The sequence below is a fragment of the Phaethon aethereus genome, assembly GCF_964289735.1.
Source record: "Phaethon aethereus genome assembly, chromosome: 2".
Lineage (NCBI taxonomy): Eukaryota > Metazoa > Chordata > Aves > Phaethontiformes > Phaethontidae > Phaethon > Phaethon aethereus.
Window position 1 is genome coordinate 153,239,773 of NC_138582.1, and position 15,356 is coordinate 153,255,128.

Consider the following 15,356-nt stretch of genomic DNA (forward strand, 5'->3'; position numbering starts at 1 on the left):
TCTGAATCATGGTTCATTAAATATTATACCCTACTTCCCCAGAATATTTAGGCTGGTCATAAAATTAACAATGCGTAAGTAAATAAGTATAACCAGTTATAGACAGTTGCTTGTTTTACAAATTGCCATCAGGTAAGACAGACTGTCTCCAGAGACTTAAGAGAGCTGGACATTCAATCATACCATTAAAACAGTGTGGTCTGAAGAAATGGGCACATTTTTTTTAAAAGTATATTAAGACAATTCCGTTAGCTTGTAGTTACCCCTTGTAAATAATCATGGTATGACTGAATACAAGACCCAACTTTGAAAAGCAAAGGATTTTAATCGGCATAGTGCATGATTGACTCAACATAATTCCCAGGAAACAAGCCAGTTACTCGATTGCAAACTCCTTCATACCAGCCGTCATCATTCTTCTTTATCACATAAATGATTGCACCCTCCATAAACGACAGCTCATCATCTTTGTCCTTTGTATAGTCATATATAGCAACAACTGTGGATTGAACAGGGACACGTTTAGCATTTTATTAATAAGACCAGTGTTAACATTTTTCAAAGTACAATTATTTTTTAGAAGACTAGTTTGCTATCCTGGGATTTTCCATAATGAATTCACATGCTTTCCCTGTTGCAAATGAAGTCCAGAAAATGAAATTTCACTATTCTTGCAACATTAGCTACCAGTAAGAAGTGGGTGCTAACTACAGTTAAACTATTGACAGGGAGATAGCGGAGCGTATGGACTCTTAAAAGCTGCACCGTGAAATAACTAGCTCCGTGAGTGTGGCAGTCATTTCCGGTCAGATTACCTCAAAAGCATTACAGATCCCTGTATAGGATTCTCTCAATTAGAGAAAATAAACAAATAAATAAAACATTCAGTCGAAATGGACCAACAGAAAAAAAAAGTCTACACTATGGCCCCTGCAGCTACATAGCATGTACTTCAGTGTATGATCTTGTAAACATAGCTGCTTAAGCCACTGTACAGAAATGGATGGTCTTTGCCACAGAGCTTCTATGTCATAAGTTTTGGCATTACTTTTCAAGGAGCTGCAATGAGTGCAAGTATAAAAGTTACTGTAGGAAAAAGTAGAAGCAAATTTACAGCAACATCAGCTATTTTTCAGTACCTGCTTGGTGAATACATTATTCTTACCAACCTCCAACTCATTGTGTGCAATTAACAAAGCAGAGATCTCCCTAAGGAAAGTAAATGTTGCCACCAATAATACTGGAATTAAAAACTACCACTACAAATACACAAACTTTGCACATCACAGCCTTAGCCTTCAAAACAGTTAACACCAATTTATGCAATCGCTCAGTTTTGTGAATTCCAAGAACCTACTGTTTTACATATGTATATTCTCAGAAGTCTGATGTCTTAATACCTAGGAAATAATGATGCGGTGTATAAGTTATTTTCATCCTATGAGCATGTCCTGCACACTGTCCAGCTAGGAGTGAAGATGGAACACAGCAGTTCTGCCAAGGCAGGTATCATGGGTACCCTACCCCATTTCATACGCATGACAATACCAGCCAGATCACGAGAAAACTTGCAACATTGCTGTTGACAAAATGGTCGTTGTCAGAACACAGACAACTCTACAGGCAGGAAGGAAATCAGCATCTCAATTATTCACAGGAAGACATTTACTATATGAGTTCATATATAAGCACAGTTTATAGTCTGCTGCTCTAGAGTCACTGATAAGTCTCCAAGGAAGTCTCACTACATTTTGTCGTTGAAAGTCTAATGATCTATCTAGTTTGATGGGATAAATATAGCTTGGACTTCCTGGCCTTTTTTGCAACCCTATTTCTAGATGATTGCCCAGCAATCCTGAGATAGCTGCAGACACAGTCCAGCAGCTCAGCAAAGATGAAAGCCATCTGATTTACATCTGCTTCTCATAACGAAGGATTTTATTTTTTTTATCCATTCTAGAATGCTTGAAGGTATTTTATAATACTTCTTTGGAAGGATTGTATTTTATCACGTTAGGTATTAGCCACAGACAAACTAAGAAAAGAATGGTTAGAGTTCCGACTTAGCAGGGATGATGAATATTTTCATCAGACCCAAGCTAAGTCTTTCATTCCCTTCAGATGCCATTAATCGTCCGATACTGCAGTAACACAGAGCTGCAGCACTTCTCTTACCTTTCTCTATATAGTTTTTAGGTGCCCAAGCAGGATCTCCATCTGCATAGGGATCGCTGTACTGCACAACAGCAGCCTCCTCATCCTCATAATCCACGGGGGGTGGGGGTGGAGGAGGAGGAGAGTCATCAAACATCGGCATCTCATCGGGAGGCGGTGGTGGGGGAGGAGTCGGGCTATCGGCAACTAAAAATGTTTGGAGATTGTTTTTTTTTCTTAAATCAAAATAGGGTGGAGATGCAAACAAACCTGAGGCTGTACACTGTAAATAAAAGGGGTGGGGGGACAACACACATAGCATGCACTATAATACCATGCACTGATTAGAAACAGAGGCTTTGTATTAACATCTACAACATACAACTACATTTGTTATTAGTGGTCAAATCTAGGTATAAATGCTACTAGAGTCAAAGCACATGCTGCAGGGCATAAGCTGAACACCAGCAGAGAGGAAAGCTTCCTGCTCCGACGTCCATGCGCTGAGGGGCTAGCTGCAGCGGTTAGCTATGGGAGGACTCCGAGTGGCACCCTCTGAGCCAGGCAGCAACAGGCCTCTGGACTGGACCAGCAGCTTGATGATTTTTTAATAAATCCTTTGTCTATAACAATCACTTTCATTTATTTCTGAACACTGCTTCCTTGGATTCCTTCTCTCTCAGAGCTAGCGTTAAGGGGACAAAAAGATCTGGTGTGGAGCATAAAAAAGGGAAGAGACTAGTGTTTAAGATTTAACCAGGTAAGAGAAACCCAAGTAATCCTTCTGCAGAAGAAAAGCTTTGTACAGGTCCTTATCTTTCAGACTAGCTTCTGTGTGTGCACACATCCAGGATTCAATTAATAAATGGAAAACTACACCAGGCAGCTGCTGCTCTTGGGGAAAAAGTGCTCAAGGAATTAAGTGTATAATCCAAAATGTCAAATCCCTGCCCTGAGATTCTCCAATCAGCACAATTACAAGTTGGTTTGGGAAAGGGAAAAAGAGAAAGACATTATGGTACAAATCACTCTTAAAATCAGTTCATCAAATTAGTTTTCAGTAACATTCACAGCAGCTGGCAGCAAAGGAGCGGGGGGGGGGAGAAAGAGAGAGCATGCTCAGATGCAAGGTATCAAGTCATTTATCCTACTGCTTGGGAACTGTGGTCCACTCTACACACAGATCTAGGTGTAAGCACTATGAAGCCAGAAGTTAACTTGAAAGAAGCTACTGTCACTAAACTCCATTATATCACAATACAGATTTAATTACAAGAGATTTGGGAGTCTGCACATTGAAAACACAGTCTGAAAGCTACTGGTCTAGGAAGGGTTTGATCGGAAGGAGCCATCAGGTGGGGCATGTGCTCTGAGCCTGTAGCTCCAGCACCCGACACTAATTTTGAGGAGAAAGCAAAGCTGCAGGGCAAGGGAAGAACAACAGTGAGTGAAGCTTTAGCTACTGCTAGTTACAATGGCACTGGAGATTAGAAACAGGTTTCTGTTTGCTTTAAAGCCCTTTGCTTTCGCCTGGCCACTACACCAGTAGTGATTAACTTTTGCTCTTCAGCCACAAGCCCCTGACATGGGGCTTAAGTATAGCTCCCATGGGGTCACACCAGCTGCGCTGGTACAGGGGAAGCCAAACGTCCTGCTGCGAGGGGGCGGAAGCCATCAGGAGCTGGTGGGGCAGAGGCAGTCTCAGCCCTGGCACCCAGCCCGCTCTCTACCCCTTGAAGGGCTAATGCTATTCTTCACCTGCAAGCCCAGCTCCTCTACAGCTTGACCAGCTGAGCTGCATAGCCCACAGCTCTCTCCCATCAGTAAGACTGGCTGCCACTGTATCAGTGATTCCTCTCCCATACAGAAGCCCATTTATATCACTTGGAGAGAGACTAACAAAGTCTTTGGCCGAGTGAACGCTACGTCTTGCCTGTGTTACTGAATAGCACTCACTGGCAGGCTTCATTAATCCACCACGAACACATGACAACACTGTTTATGAATGGATTCGTTTTGTGCAGTAGTTTCGGCACATCTTTCACAATGTATTTCTTCCCTTGATTTCTGTTTGCAGCCAGGAAAAAACAACAGTATTCAAACAACAATCCTTTGAGATCTTGAGAAATGCTTACCTTAAGAAATGCAAATAGTTGTATTTATTCAACAATGAAGTTGCTTATTTGAAAAGAAGAAAAAAGGGCAGGAAATGCAAGTGTGAAAGCACCAACACATACCCTAACTGAGATGTAGCGCAGAAACTGCATACCTTAAGGGAAACATGTAAAGCAATTCAACTTCACATTTAAACAAGGGGAGAGAATGGAACAGAAAATTAGACAAGTGCCACCCCATGGAAGTATCCCCCAACTCTTGGATTTTAACCTAGACTTTTCTAGTTCAGACTTAAACCAGGCAGACTCTAGAATAGAATTACTTTTCCTATGGGAGGAAAAAAAGGACAAACAGAAAACCACACTAAATGAGGAAGGGTAAAAGGACCAGTATTTATACAGCTCCAAATTGAGACGTGTGTATACACATTCCTGTTCTCTAAATGGGGACCAGCAGACTGCTTTTGAAAGGACTGGGTGTGGCAATACAGCAATTTACATCCAGTCCGTTGTCCCTGGGCACTGGACTCACTGGAAAACCTCTCTGAAGGACAAACCCACAGTTTGGGCACAGGGCGCAGGAAAAAATAGGCTAGTTTCTAAGCCCTCTGTCCTTGTCCTCTGAAAGAAGTCCACAGAGCAAAGGGTGTTGCTTTCCAAATCCACAGATCTTCATGATAAGGAAAAGACAAGCCTATCCACGTGTCTCCCTAACTCCCCGTAGACTTCTTGCAGAAAATGAGGCAGATGGAAGTCTAGCACACAATGCCAAAACTCAACAACAGCCTCTACAGCCAGTTTCGCTGAGCGTATGCGCAGACTGCCACACGCACCCCTGCCTCCAAAATGAGGCAGCAGCAGCTCAAAGCCATACTTTTTATAAAATTTTCAAACCCAAGGGACTGTTAAAAGAAAAAAAAATAAAACGAATGATTCCTACGATCAGATTTCAAGCTTCAGCTATTTTTGCTGCAATCTCATTCACAAGTCAGCTTGCATCTTGTTGTTGCACACACAAATAAGTCTGTCCCTTTCACCTCCGCTCTCCCAAGGGCTGTGTTATCTCCAGGGGGACAATACTTGGAACAATTCTGAAGCAGGTGTCACTTTTCTCAAGTTTATCTGCAAGTGAAGACATTCTGTAACCTTCATCTTCAGTAGGTTTACCTCTACACTTAGAATTTTGGAAAGGTTTGTCAACACAATTTTGTGTCATACTATTCTACATCAACATGATCCTTACTATTTACCTAACACAACACCAAAACACCTTATTTTTGAATAAGAACCAGAGAGATGCCTCCTATCTCTAGGGTAACACTCGGAACGTGACCACTTAAAAGCTCTAATGGGAAGCTGAACAGCAGCACTAGTCAGATATGGAGGGCCCTAACAATAGTAGCCCCTGAGATCCTAGCAGACTTTGCTATGGCTCCCAAACACTTTAAAAACATTTTATAGTTACTTCATGCCTTATCTACATTGCATTCATTCTGTTGCTTACAGAACTGCAATGTATTCCTACAGCAAAGATGTCCCCAGATCAGGAACACCATTTTACACCTGCACTAGCATTTGGGACCTTAACACTCACCTGAATTGAATCAAGAAGTAATAGTAAAAGCAGAGTTACCAGTATAAAACACCTTGCAGCACAGATCATACCCAGGGAGCGTATCTCTCCCAAACCCAACAAGCAGAGCTATGCTGCAAGAAGCTCAGTAGGGAAATCTGGCTAGAGAACACAAAGAAATGGAGAATGAAAGTCTGATGAGAGGAGAAATATCTTACAAGCTCCTTTGTAATGGCATTAGATCATAAGACTGCATATGTTCAATTGACTGTACAGCTTTCTGAAAACTACCACAGTATTAGAGTCAATGGTTACACAGTATGTATTTTGACAGTCTACATAAGTCTTTCTAGTAAAACTTATCAATTATCCCTAGTGAAAAAGCCTCAGGCAGGATGATTCAACATGAAATTAATAATTTTAATTACGATACATTTCTATATTCAAATCAAGCAGATGTCACATATTTCACACGTTATTTCTATAATAAATTTGCAGTTCAGAACTTAAATGGGTCAGTAATAATCATGCATATGTTATAAAATATTGAAGAGTGTGCCCTTCAGCTCCAATAGCATATTGACACTAGAATGCAAGATGGTATTAGCTTCTGGAAAAAGAAACAAAATAGAGTCTGACTTGCCAGCCATGCATGCTAGAAGAAAGAAGGCTCTACCCTTTAATGGCTCAGCTTGTCCAAACTTACTGTTTTCCTGCACCCTGGCCACGAAGCCTGTGAGGGGTATCTGTGGAGTCAACTGAGGCATAGGGGGAGGGGGTGGAGCAATAGAAACTGGTGGCAACACACACACCATATCGGGGAAAGTCAAACAGACAAAGGAAAAAAAAAGAAACAAACAAAAGCAGCCGTCAGTAACGAGGACCACAAAACAAAGTATGTAAAGAACAACAAGAACACACACACGGAAGAACCTTCTTCAAGCTTGTGTTTCCAACAAGGCTGAATTCGTGGTTAGCCAATCGCGGATCAAAAAGCAAAGCATGCCCCTGAACAAAAAGCGGAGCACAGGCTGTACGTCTGGAAGCTCACAGGGTGCGCATGTGAAAGGACTTGCTCCGCTTCACTGGGGGAGCAAACAAAACTGAGCTTTTAGTCATGCTGCCACATAAGGATTATTTCAATTTAGTAGTTATCTTTTAAAAGTACACTACTAGAAGTAGAGGTGATGTTTCGCAGGATTCTGGACTCCTCTAAACTAAGTGTAGAGCACTACATCAAGTGCAGCAAAGCAGCACACAGAGCAAAGAAAACTACTTTACAAGGAAACACTGCAACATCAATTCTTAATATTCATACACAGAGCACCTCCCATAATTTTTTTCTGCTGGGACAGGGGGAAGTGGCTTGCCTTTTTATGTTTTTGTTTTACATAGAAAAAGGGACATTGTTGCTTATTGGTAGGAAAACCAGAGGGGTTTAGAGCAGAATGGAGCTTTATTTTAAATTATTAATTCTTCTGTGGTTAGAGGCACTCAGGAACTTAAGAGGCTGGCAAAGGCTTCAACAGCTACCACTGGCTACACTAGCACACAGCTCCCCAGGATGCACTTGCAAGGCCATCTTCTCTGAAGTATGTAGCTATTTGGTGAGTAATGAGATATGAGGCACATGGCACCAGTGCTCGGAGATGCCGGGCTGACAGCCGAGATGGGCTGACAGCCTCTTCCCTCCACAGGTAGGAAAGCGGCATGGTAGCAGTAGGCCATGTCATTCAAAGTATCAGCTCTGGCAGGACATCTCCCCATGAAGTGGGAGGAAAGAAAAAAAAAAGAAAAAGAAAAAAACCAACAAGACCGACTCATTTGTTTATACTGTGCCCCTTCTCAGTGGAATTTCTCTTGCACTGAAGCTGAGAAATTCCTGTGAAGGTGCAAATTCAGCAGGGTAATCCAGTTGGAACCAAATTTGAAAGAGGTTCTGTACTTCCATGTAAGCAACAGTTTTAAATAAAGCCGTAACTAAGATTAATGTTTGATGAATAAAAATGGAGCATTTAGTTCATTACAAAACCAATAATCAAATAAACTGTATGGGAGAAATGATCGATAAATAAGGGAGAGCAAACAGGTTTCTCACAAAATTGAAGCAAACATCTAAGAATGAAAACAGAGTATTTGTTAGCATGAAAAGTAAAACCTTAAGGAAACATGGGACCTGGATTTAATGTCAAGACAGTAGCATTAAAAAATTTAAAAACCAGCAGTTATAGAAATAGAGGAAAACAGTTTAAAGTTGAAAAATACACCCATCAAAATACTGTTTAAAAAATGTTGACAATCAGTATTTTGAAAACACCAGAGAGGCTAGATTAAGGAAGAACAGCTGCATTTGAGCAAAAAATTGTTTTGGACAAATGTAAATGTTCACAAACAGTGGTGTGCACAGCATTTAAGATAACTGAACTATTTCCAGAAGTAAAGCCCTGTTTATTCAACAGACCACAACTGTTCAAACAGGAAGGAATTTCTGTTGTTATGGTGAATTAATTTGGATGAACAAGAGTGTGGAGGAAAATGAAGAGCCAGTTATGGGTGAGAGAGAGTGGGAGGAAAATCAGGAGGGGAGGTGGTGCAGATGACAGGGTGGACACCAAGACAGATACCGTGTCTGCATATAAAAAAGCTTTCTGATAAACATACTACTTCTAAACCATTGAGAAAACTCTTCACCTCAGTGTCTCAAACATTTGATATGCACTCTCTCTTTAACAGTAAGTACACAACAGCAAACACTGGTCCAAAGTGATCTTCAGCCCAAACATTAACATTTCTTTTTTAAAACAAATATTACTGAAGTTTAAAGACTTGGCATGCTGAAGAACACCACCAGAAGCCATTAGAGGACTATCACTCCTCTGTGTATCTGGTCAAAATTTATGGAAACAGCAAGGAAGAAGTTTCCTGATAGAAACAGCTTTCTACCAACACTCAAGTAGATCCTTATTTTGCAGATCTTTCTGCAGTGAACCTTGTTGCCCTGTTGGACAGGTGGGCAGGATGCTGCTGACTAAAACCTGCTCAATTGCCCAAGGCATCCATCCCTTCCCTCTTTCATCTCCATCTAAACTACTACTAGCGTGCAAGCACAGATGAGTAATCTGCTAGAAAGAGAGAGACTGAGCTCTTCTTTAACAGTCAAGCTTAAAACTAAAACTTCTACATGCAAAATCAGGAAAGGATTTAGGACAGACAGAGACAGGGAGGAACTGTGTAATGGGAGAAGTTTGTTACATGTGTGTGCTCTAACAATACTCTTTTGCCACTATCCCAGTAGAGTAGGGACTATACTACAACTATATTAGGTCTCCTGCAAAAAAAATCTGGTTTTAGTTTAAGTTCTCCAAGCACACCTGAAATGCTAAGTATAATGTGCCTATAATTAGATAGGCAATCATAACAATTTCTTGTCATGAGTAACAGCAAACAAGTCAGAGGGGAAAACAGTATAATTGCATATAGTGCAATCACTGTACAACCTCAATATGGTTTTTCTTGTTTGTTTTTCCTTCTATTTTAGGAAAGAAAGCAGTAATTTGATTGATGCTCTTCATAAATGAATTAAAATGCCATGCATGCTTTTACAATCATTTTGCTCAAAACAGTTTGTGATTTCAGAGCTCAGAAGCTTACTTGAATTTTGAGAATAAAGAGGCCCGCCATTAACATGAGGTTGAGCAGAAAATGGGGCAGTCACAGAAGGATTCCGTCTGTATCCACCAGAAGATGCTGAAGAAGTGGTAGAGTTGTGTCGCGAGATTTGCCTGGTCATTGTGCCATACTGGGAACCAGGAGCTGAACCCGGAGCAGCTGAAAAGCATTAGCCAGAGGAACCAAGGAAAAGACTTAAGCAGAGCATTACTTGGGATAGAATGCAGAAAAAAGCCCAGACCACGGGAAATACTTGATTACAGGTCTCCAATAATTTAAGGCCAGTAACAGGATATTAACAAAAAACAAACATCCCCATTATAATCAATAATGAGAAAAAAGACACAGGACATAAACCAACACTCATATAAAGGGCATCTGAGAAATGCTGAGAACTACTTTGAGAGACTGGATTTGACTGGAAAATTGAATCAGCTTCCAACTCCTAAGCACATCTCAATTAATCTACATGCAATACCCTTTTTTAAAAAGCACACAGAAAAAAAAATCCATATTCTGCTCAAAGCAAATGTTTTCCATTGTGAACCAGAACTTGTCTCCAATCTAATATAAAAAGACACTCTAACAAAACAGTAAAACAAATGTCAAGAGGTTCAGACACTTGGCACATTTATCAATCATATTTGGTAGTTGGGCTTTTATATTGATGGAATCTGCACTAACAAATCAGAATGACTAGTGCCAGCTGACAGAAAGACATGTCACTCATTCTTCAGGATGAACACCCATTTTTACCTTCCACATGCTTGCTGCACAAACGTCAAGGTTAATAAAACAATTTAAGTTCTTTGGATTAACCTCTGACAGAGAAAAGAATCACACTTTGCAAACTAATGAATCTTACACACTGAGGTCACACGGACCAATGCAATTTTTAAATACAAAAATTGTTTTTCAATAAAATGTTTTGTGCTTTTATATACATAAGGATATATCTTATATAAATATATAGATACAAAAAGACACACACACACACTTATATACACAAAGAGTGTGCGATCAGAAGTTTGTAGTCCTGTAATGCTATCCAGAGTCACTTTCGCTTACACTTCAGTAAGGGAAAGTGCAAAGGTTATGTGGGTCAAAGCCTCCAAAGCTAGTTTCATAATGCAATCAATGAATTTTGTCATCAGCCTGTGATAGGAAAGGGTGAGGTATTTATCCTGCCTGTTTTGAAAAGTACTACTTTTAGATCCCATCCTAACAGCTACATGTAATGCTTGAAGTGATTTTTCAAGAACTGTTTGTTCGTATCCTCAGGTCTTTCAGTTTGTCACCTGCCTGCAGCATTACAGAATCAAACTCAAGCCACTGTGACAGACGCTTCTGCTTTTCAGTCACCTTAAGCCCACGGGACAGAATATATACATCACCCTACACATCAGGTACCATTTTTAAGCCAGAGTGCAACTGCTGTGGCTTAGTTTCAGCTGCAGGACTGATACAGCAAAATACCAATATTCAAGCCGATTTTGATTTCTTTTAGATCAGACTAATTGGATCTTAGCTTTATTGGGAACACAGATTTCAAGCAACTGGCAGAATTTTCCCTGTACCTTGTCCATTTACCTTCAGAGGCTTTAACCACAGGAAATTAGTGGAGATTAATTTGTTTTAAAACAAACCAAAAATAATCCCAGAACTGATTTTTATACAAAAATTATGTAGACCCCACTGCAGAAGAAAAAACACCCTCACTAAGTCCATTAGAAAGAGATGATTATTGATTATGCAGCATGACTGCAATCACTTCAGCATTGACACAAGTCTCACCTATCAGACTGCCCATCGGGAGAGGTGGTGGCAGTGGTGGTGCTGGCAGGGCTCCAGGAGGAGGAGGAACAGAAATGTGTGCTAATAAAATAGTTTATATTCCCAATTAGGCCATATATTAAAAAAAAATAAAGACCAACTAAGAAAGCATGGGCACTTGGTAGGCTTATGAAATAAATACAGAAATTCAACTTCAATCAACCCATACAAACTCGGGCCCTGATCCTATACCGGGTTCTGTACCTGCAGATTTTTATTCACATTGATTTTTATGGAATGCCAGACAATTTCATACCTATTTGTACCACTGCAGGATCAGAAACACCTGGGAAAGGAAAACCTACATGTGCGTAAGAAAGTGAAGACCTGTCACCCAAGGAACAGAGATTTAAGAGGTGCAATAGCCAAGTTACACTACACCAAAACTCCACTATTCCCTTGTGCAAATACATCTTATGTGCTTACAAAATACACAGTAATCAAGTGACTGAGTTGGTTTACTACCAAGATAATAATCCTGCTGGCTTATAATAAAGAAGGATCCTACACATTCTCACCATTCATCATTCTTAAAGACAAGGGAGTATGATTTCGATGCCGAGAGATCCTGCACGGTTCTCTTTTATTGCTATGCTATTTTATACACACTAGTTCTCCTCCCTCTCTCAATGATCTCCATCACAGCTTAGCGAATTTAGACTGTAATCATAGCAGAAACAACACTGGAGGATAAGCCTCAATTCTATTACTAGCATGTTTTTTTAGGTCATCTTCCGCATTTTATTTGAAGTAAAGACTTTTATTTAATTAAAAAAGAACATGTACATACCATCATTGGCAGATGGCAAAGTTAGCAGGCTATTTCAGAAAACAACATTTCCCATCAAACATGTACACAGTTCCTGCTGCTTCTCAGGACGTTCAGAAATGCCGAATTGTAGATAGGCGTTTAAAAAAAACACTCAAGCTTTAAAAGGATACACCCCTCTCCTTCTATTCCCTCCCCACCTTGATTATCTTGCAAAAACATGGCCCGACAAAGGTGTTTTAACCATTCGCTATTCTGTAAGTGACTGTTCTGCAGGTATTTTTGATAAAAAATTAAAGCTTTAGATGTCCCTCAGAACTCATAAGAGATTTCCTGACTAAGACTGTGCTTCAGGACAGTTTCTACCCCATCCCATTCAGTCAAAATCCCTCTGCAAACACAAGCGACTGACATTACAGCCTTAAGTTAACATGGGAAGAGTCATACATACCTGGTCCAATGGTTGGCGGTGAAGGTGTAGGCACGGCAATGGGAATGCCAATACTGCTGCTTCCACTATTCTCTCGACTGCCACTTCCTCCACTACTACCACTATAAAAGACAAACACAAGTATTAGCACAGCATTTCCTACAAAGACCTATCAACAGCCACACTTCTAGTGCGAACTCTGCTAGCCTAACTCAATTATACACTGTTGAAAAATGCCCTATAAAATGCCTGTGTACCTACCTACAATTGCTACAGCTAATCAAGTCTGTATGCATTACACTCCTAATAAATGGCATTAACTAAGCTGATAAACATCACTATGCATAAAATGTCTAATTAAATGCTTTAAAAAAGGTAAGCAACCATACCAGTTCTAGGCAACGGAGTAACAGCTGCAGGAATAGTTCAGGGGCCTTGTAATAACTGAAAGTAATAAGATGCGGCTGGAAGAGTCCACGCCTAAACTACAAATAATTATTTAAGATTATTTATGCTGTCAGCTGAAAGAACATTTCCTCTACTCAGAGCAGAAGTTTAGATTGAGAACTTTTTAACTGACAACAGCCACGATAAGCCAGGGTGTGGTGTGGTGTATGGTGTGGATAATTTTCTGTATATCTAACATTCCCCCCTACCCTGCCCATGCACACACTTTTTTTGTACGAGAAGTTTGTTTCTAAGATAGTCTGAAAGGTAACTGTACAGCCAGGTCACAATTTGTCTTAAGTACCATTATATAATATACAAATTAGAGGCTAGCAATACAGATTTTTACAGAACATACTTCTAGTCAACTGCTGGATAACGTTTCTACACATGCCTTTGGAGGCCATAACATTTAGGGAGCTGAAAAGGATCAAGATTCAGGCGGAATCTGTCCTTATTCTTATCCAAGAGCGCTCCTTAGGCCAAGGTTTGAATTTACATGGATTAAATGGATAATATAAAGGGAACCAAATAGTCAAGATGTTCTGAAGCCAAAACACCATTTCAACCCATCCATGCTAATTAGAATACTCAATGATGTTATAGTTTATTTACCGTTCCTGGGTAGCTACAAATCAGTGCTGTCAAGAGTCAAGCACAAATCATTCAAATGTGTCTTAAGAAAACAACAGTGTTACAAAAAAGAAAATCAGTGATCTGAAATGGAAGCCAAGATAATTCCTTCAAAATTAGTGTTCTGTCTGCTGAAGACCTTGATCTTGTCACCATGGTTGCAGCTGAATTTCTGACTGCAGTTTACATAAAAGAAGATCTTGTCAGACAAGAGTAGGGAGCATTCACAGTAGCCAGCTAAACAGATTCACAAGATCTTCATTGCAGCTAGATTTAGAAGTTATTTCATTCTAACAGTATTTCATGATCAACTGTGTCCAAAACATTCTCTCAACCCTCATTAGAGACTTACCGTGTTTAACTGTTTTAAACTGGAAGTTTAAAAAAAAAATTAAGAGAGAAGCTCCCTAAAAAATAAGCTAACGTCTTACTTCTAACTACACTGAATTCTTTTATCTGTTTTTTCCCTGCAGTTTGAAGCCTATGATAAAAATCAAATCGAAAAAAATGAAGCCACTCAAGATGCTCAAAGACCTACCCTTGCAATTCAGAAAAAAATTACAGAAAAGAAAAAAATTACATTAAAAACTCCAAGGTACACTTAGAACACTCTTCCCACCCAAAACACATACTACTCTTTCATCAAAGCCTTTAAGCATGTGGAAACAACTGGCTGATGCCAATACCTGCTCTGTGAATAGGTTTTATTTTCTACTTCTATCATGCTAGCACTGATTATGAGCATTAAGTTTTAGCCAAAAGAACGCAATCAGCTCTTTCAGACTACCTTCATCACAGTGTTTCTAATCAACAGAAATTTCCCTTTGCAATTAGTGGTCTTGAAAACAAAACAAAAGCCTAAGTGTATTTCAGGTGAAGGTTAATAATGCAGCTTAAAACCCATTAGGACTTATCACTACCCCACCTTGCAACTGCATAAATTTTGAAGTTTTGCTTATTCTTGGGAAACAAATACCAGAGAACAAAATACACTGATTATATAAAACGAGGCTTATGGTTATAGAAGTAAGTTGCTAGATATATTGAGTCTTCTATAGAGTATGAAGACATACTCCACATACGTGTTAGAGAAGTCAACAATACAGTGAAGTTCTCTTAATGGAGAGTGGTAGAGTAATTTTCCTTTTGCCTTCCAACAAAAAGCCAACAGGCACAAAGCTTCAATGCTTTTCTGTGACTTTAGTAAACCTTAGCATGCTAGACAGGGAAGAGTTACAGTGAGAAAATGCTCTACCTATGTGTTCTTGGTCTCTGGTTCAAGGAAGCCGTCCTTCCCGGACTATGCTGACTGCCCAGTCTGGCAGGACTGGTCATGTAATCATTGGGGACTGTTGGTGGTTTGACCGGCTCCAGGGTTTTGTAAGGCGTATTTCGTCTGGTCAAGGAAAAAAAGATTTGAAGACAGAAAGATAAAGGATCAGAAGATCAAAAGGATAAATGAAGTAGTGAAGCCATTTGTTCTTTATGAACAAGTTTTTATGAGACATCACTGCACAGTGACCCACATTACAGTATATTAAACAAATTCCACCAGGCGGGGTAGACAGGTCAGGTTCAACTCTCTAAAGTGCTCTTATGTAGACAGATCCATACAAGTTGGCCTACAGCACATACCTGATTTTAAAAGCTTAAACTAAATTTACCACCCAAAATATATTCTTTGAATTACATCACATAAAAGAATTACACCTGTGTAATATTCCGGAGTTACCT

At 39.8% G+C, this 15,356-nt stretch overlaps 1 protein-coding gene across 12 annotated transcripts in view; it reads right to left on the reverse strand.

Annotated features, from left to right (window-relative positions):
* Positions 1-323: 323 nt before the first annotated feature.
* Positions 324-15,356, reverse strand: part of ABI1 (abl interactor 1) — a gene marked incomplete at its 3' end in the record, with an annotated part of 84,878 nt that continues 69,845 nt past the window's right edge. For 3 of the 12 annotated variants that reach the window (XM_081996564.1, XM_081996572.1, XM_081996562.1), the window contains 4 exons: positions 14,878-15,018; positions 12,564-12,664; positions 2,176-2,361; positions 324-499 (listed from right to left, as the gene is read on the reverse strand). In XM_081996564.1, coding sequence (XP_081852690.1) covers positions 324-499; positions 2,176-2,361; positions 12,564-12,664; positions 14,878-15,018 — 604 coding nt within the window. Of the gene's footprint in view, positions 500-2,175; positions 2,362-6,547; positions 6,635-9,492; positions 9,670-11,304; positions 11,386-12,563; positions 12,665-14,877; positions 15,019-15,356 lie in introns of all 12 variants that reach the window. The other 9 variants (XM_081996565.1, XM_081996567.1, XM_081996568.1 and 6 more) reach the window with 7 other exon arrangements.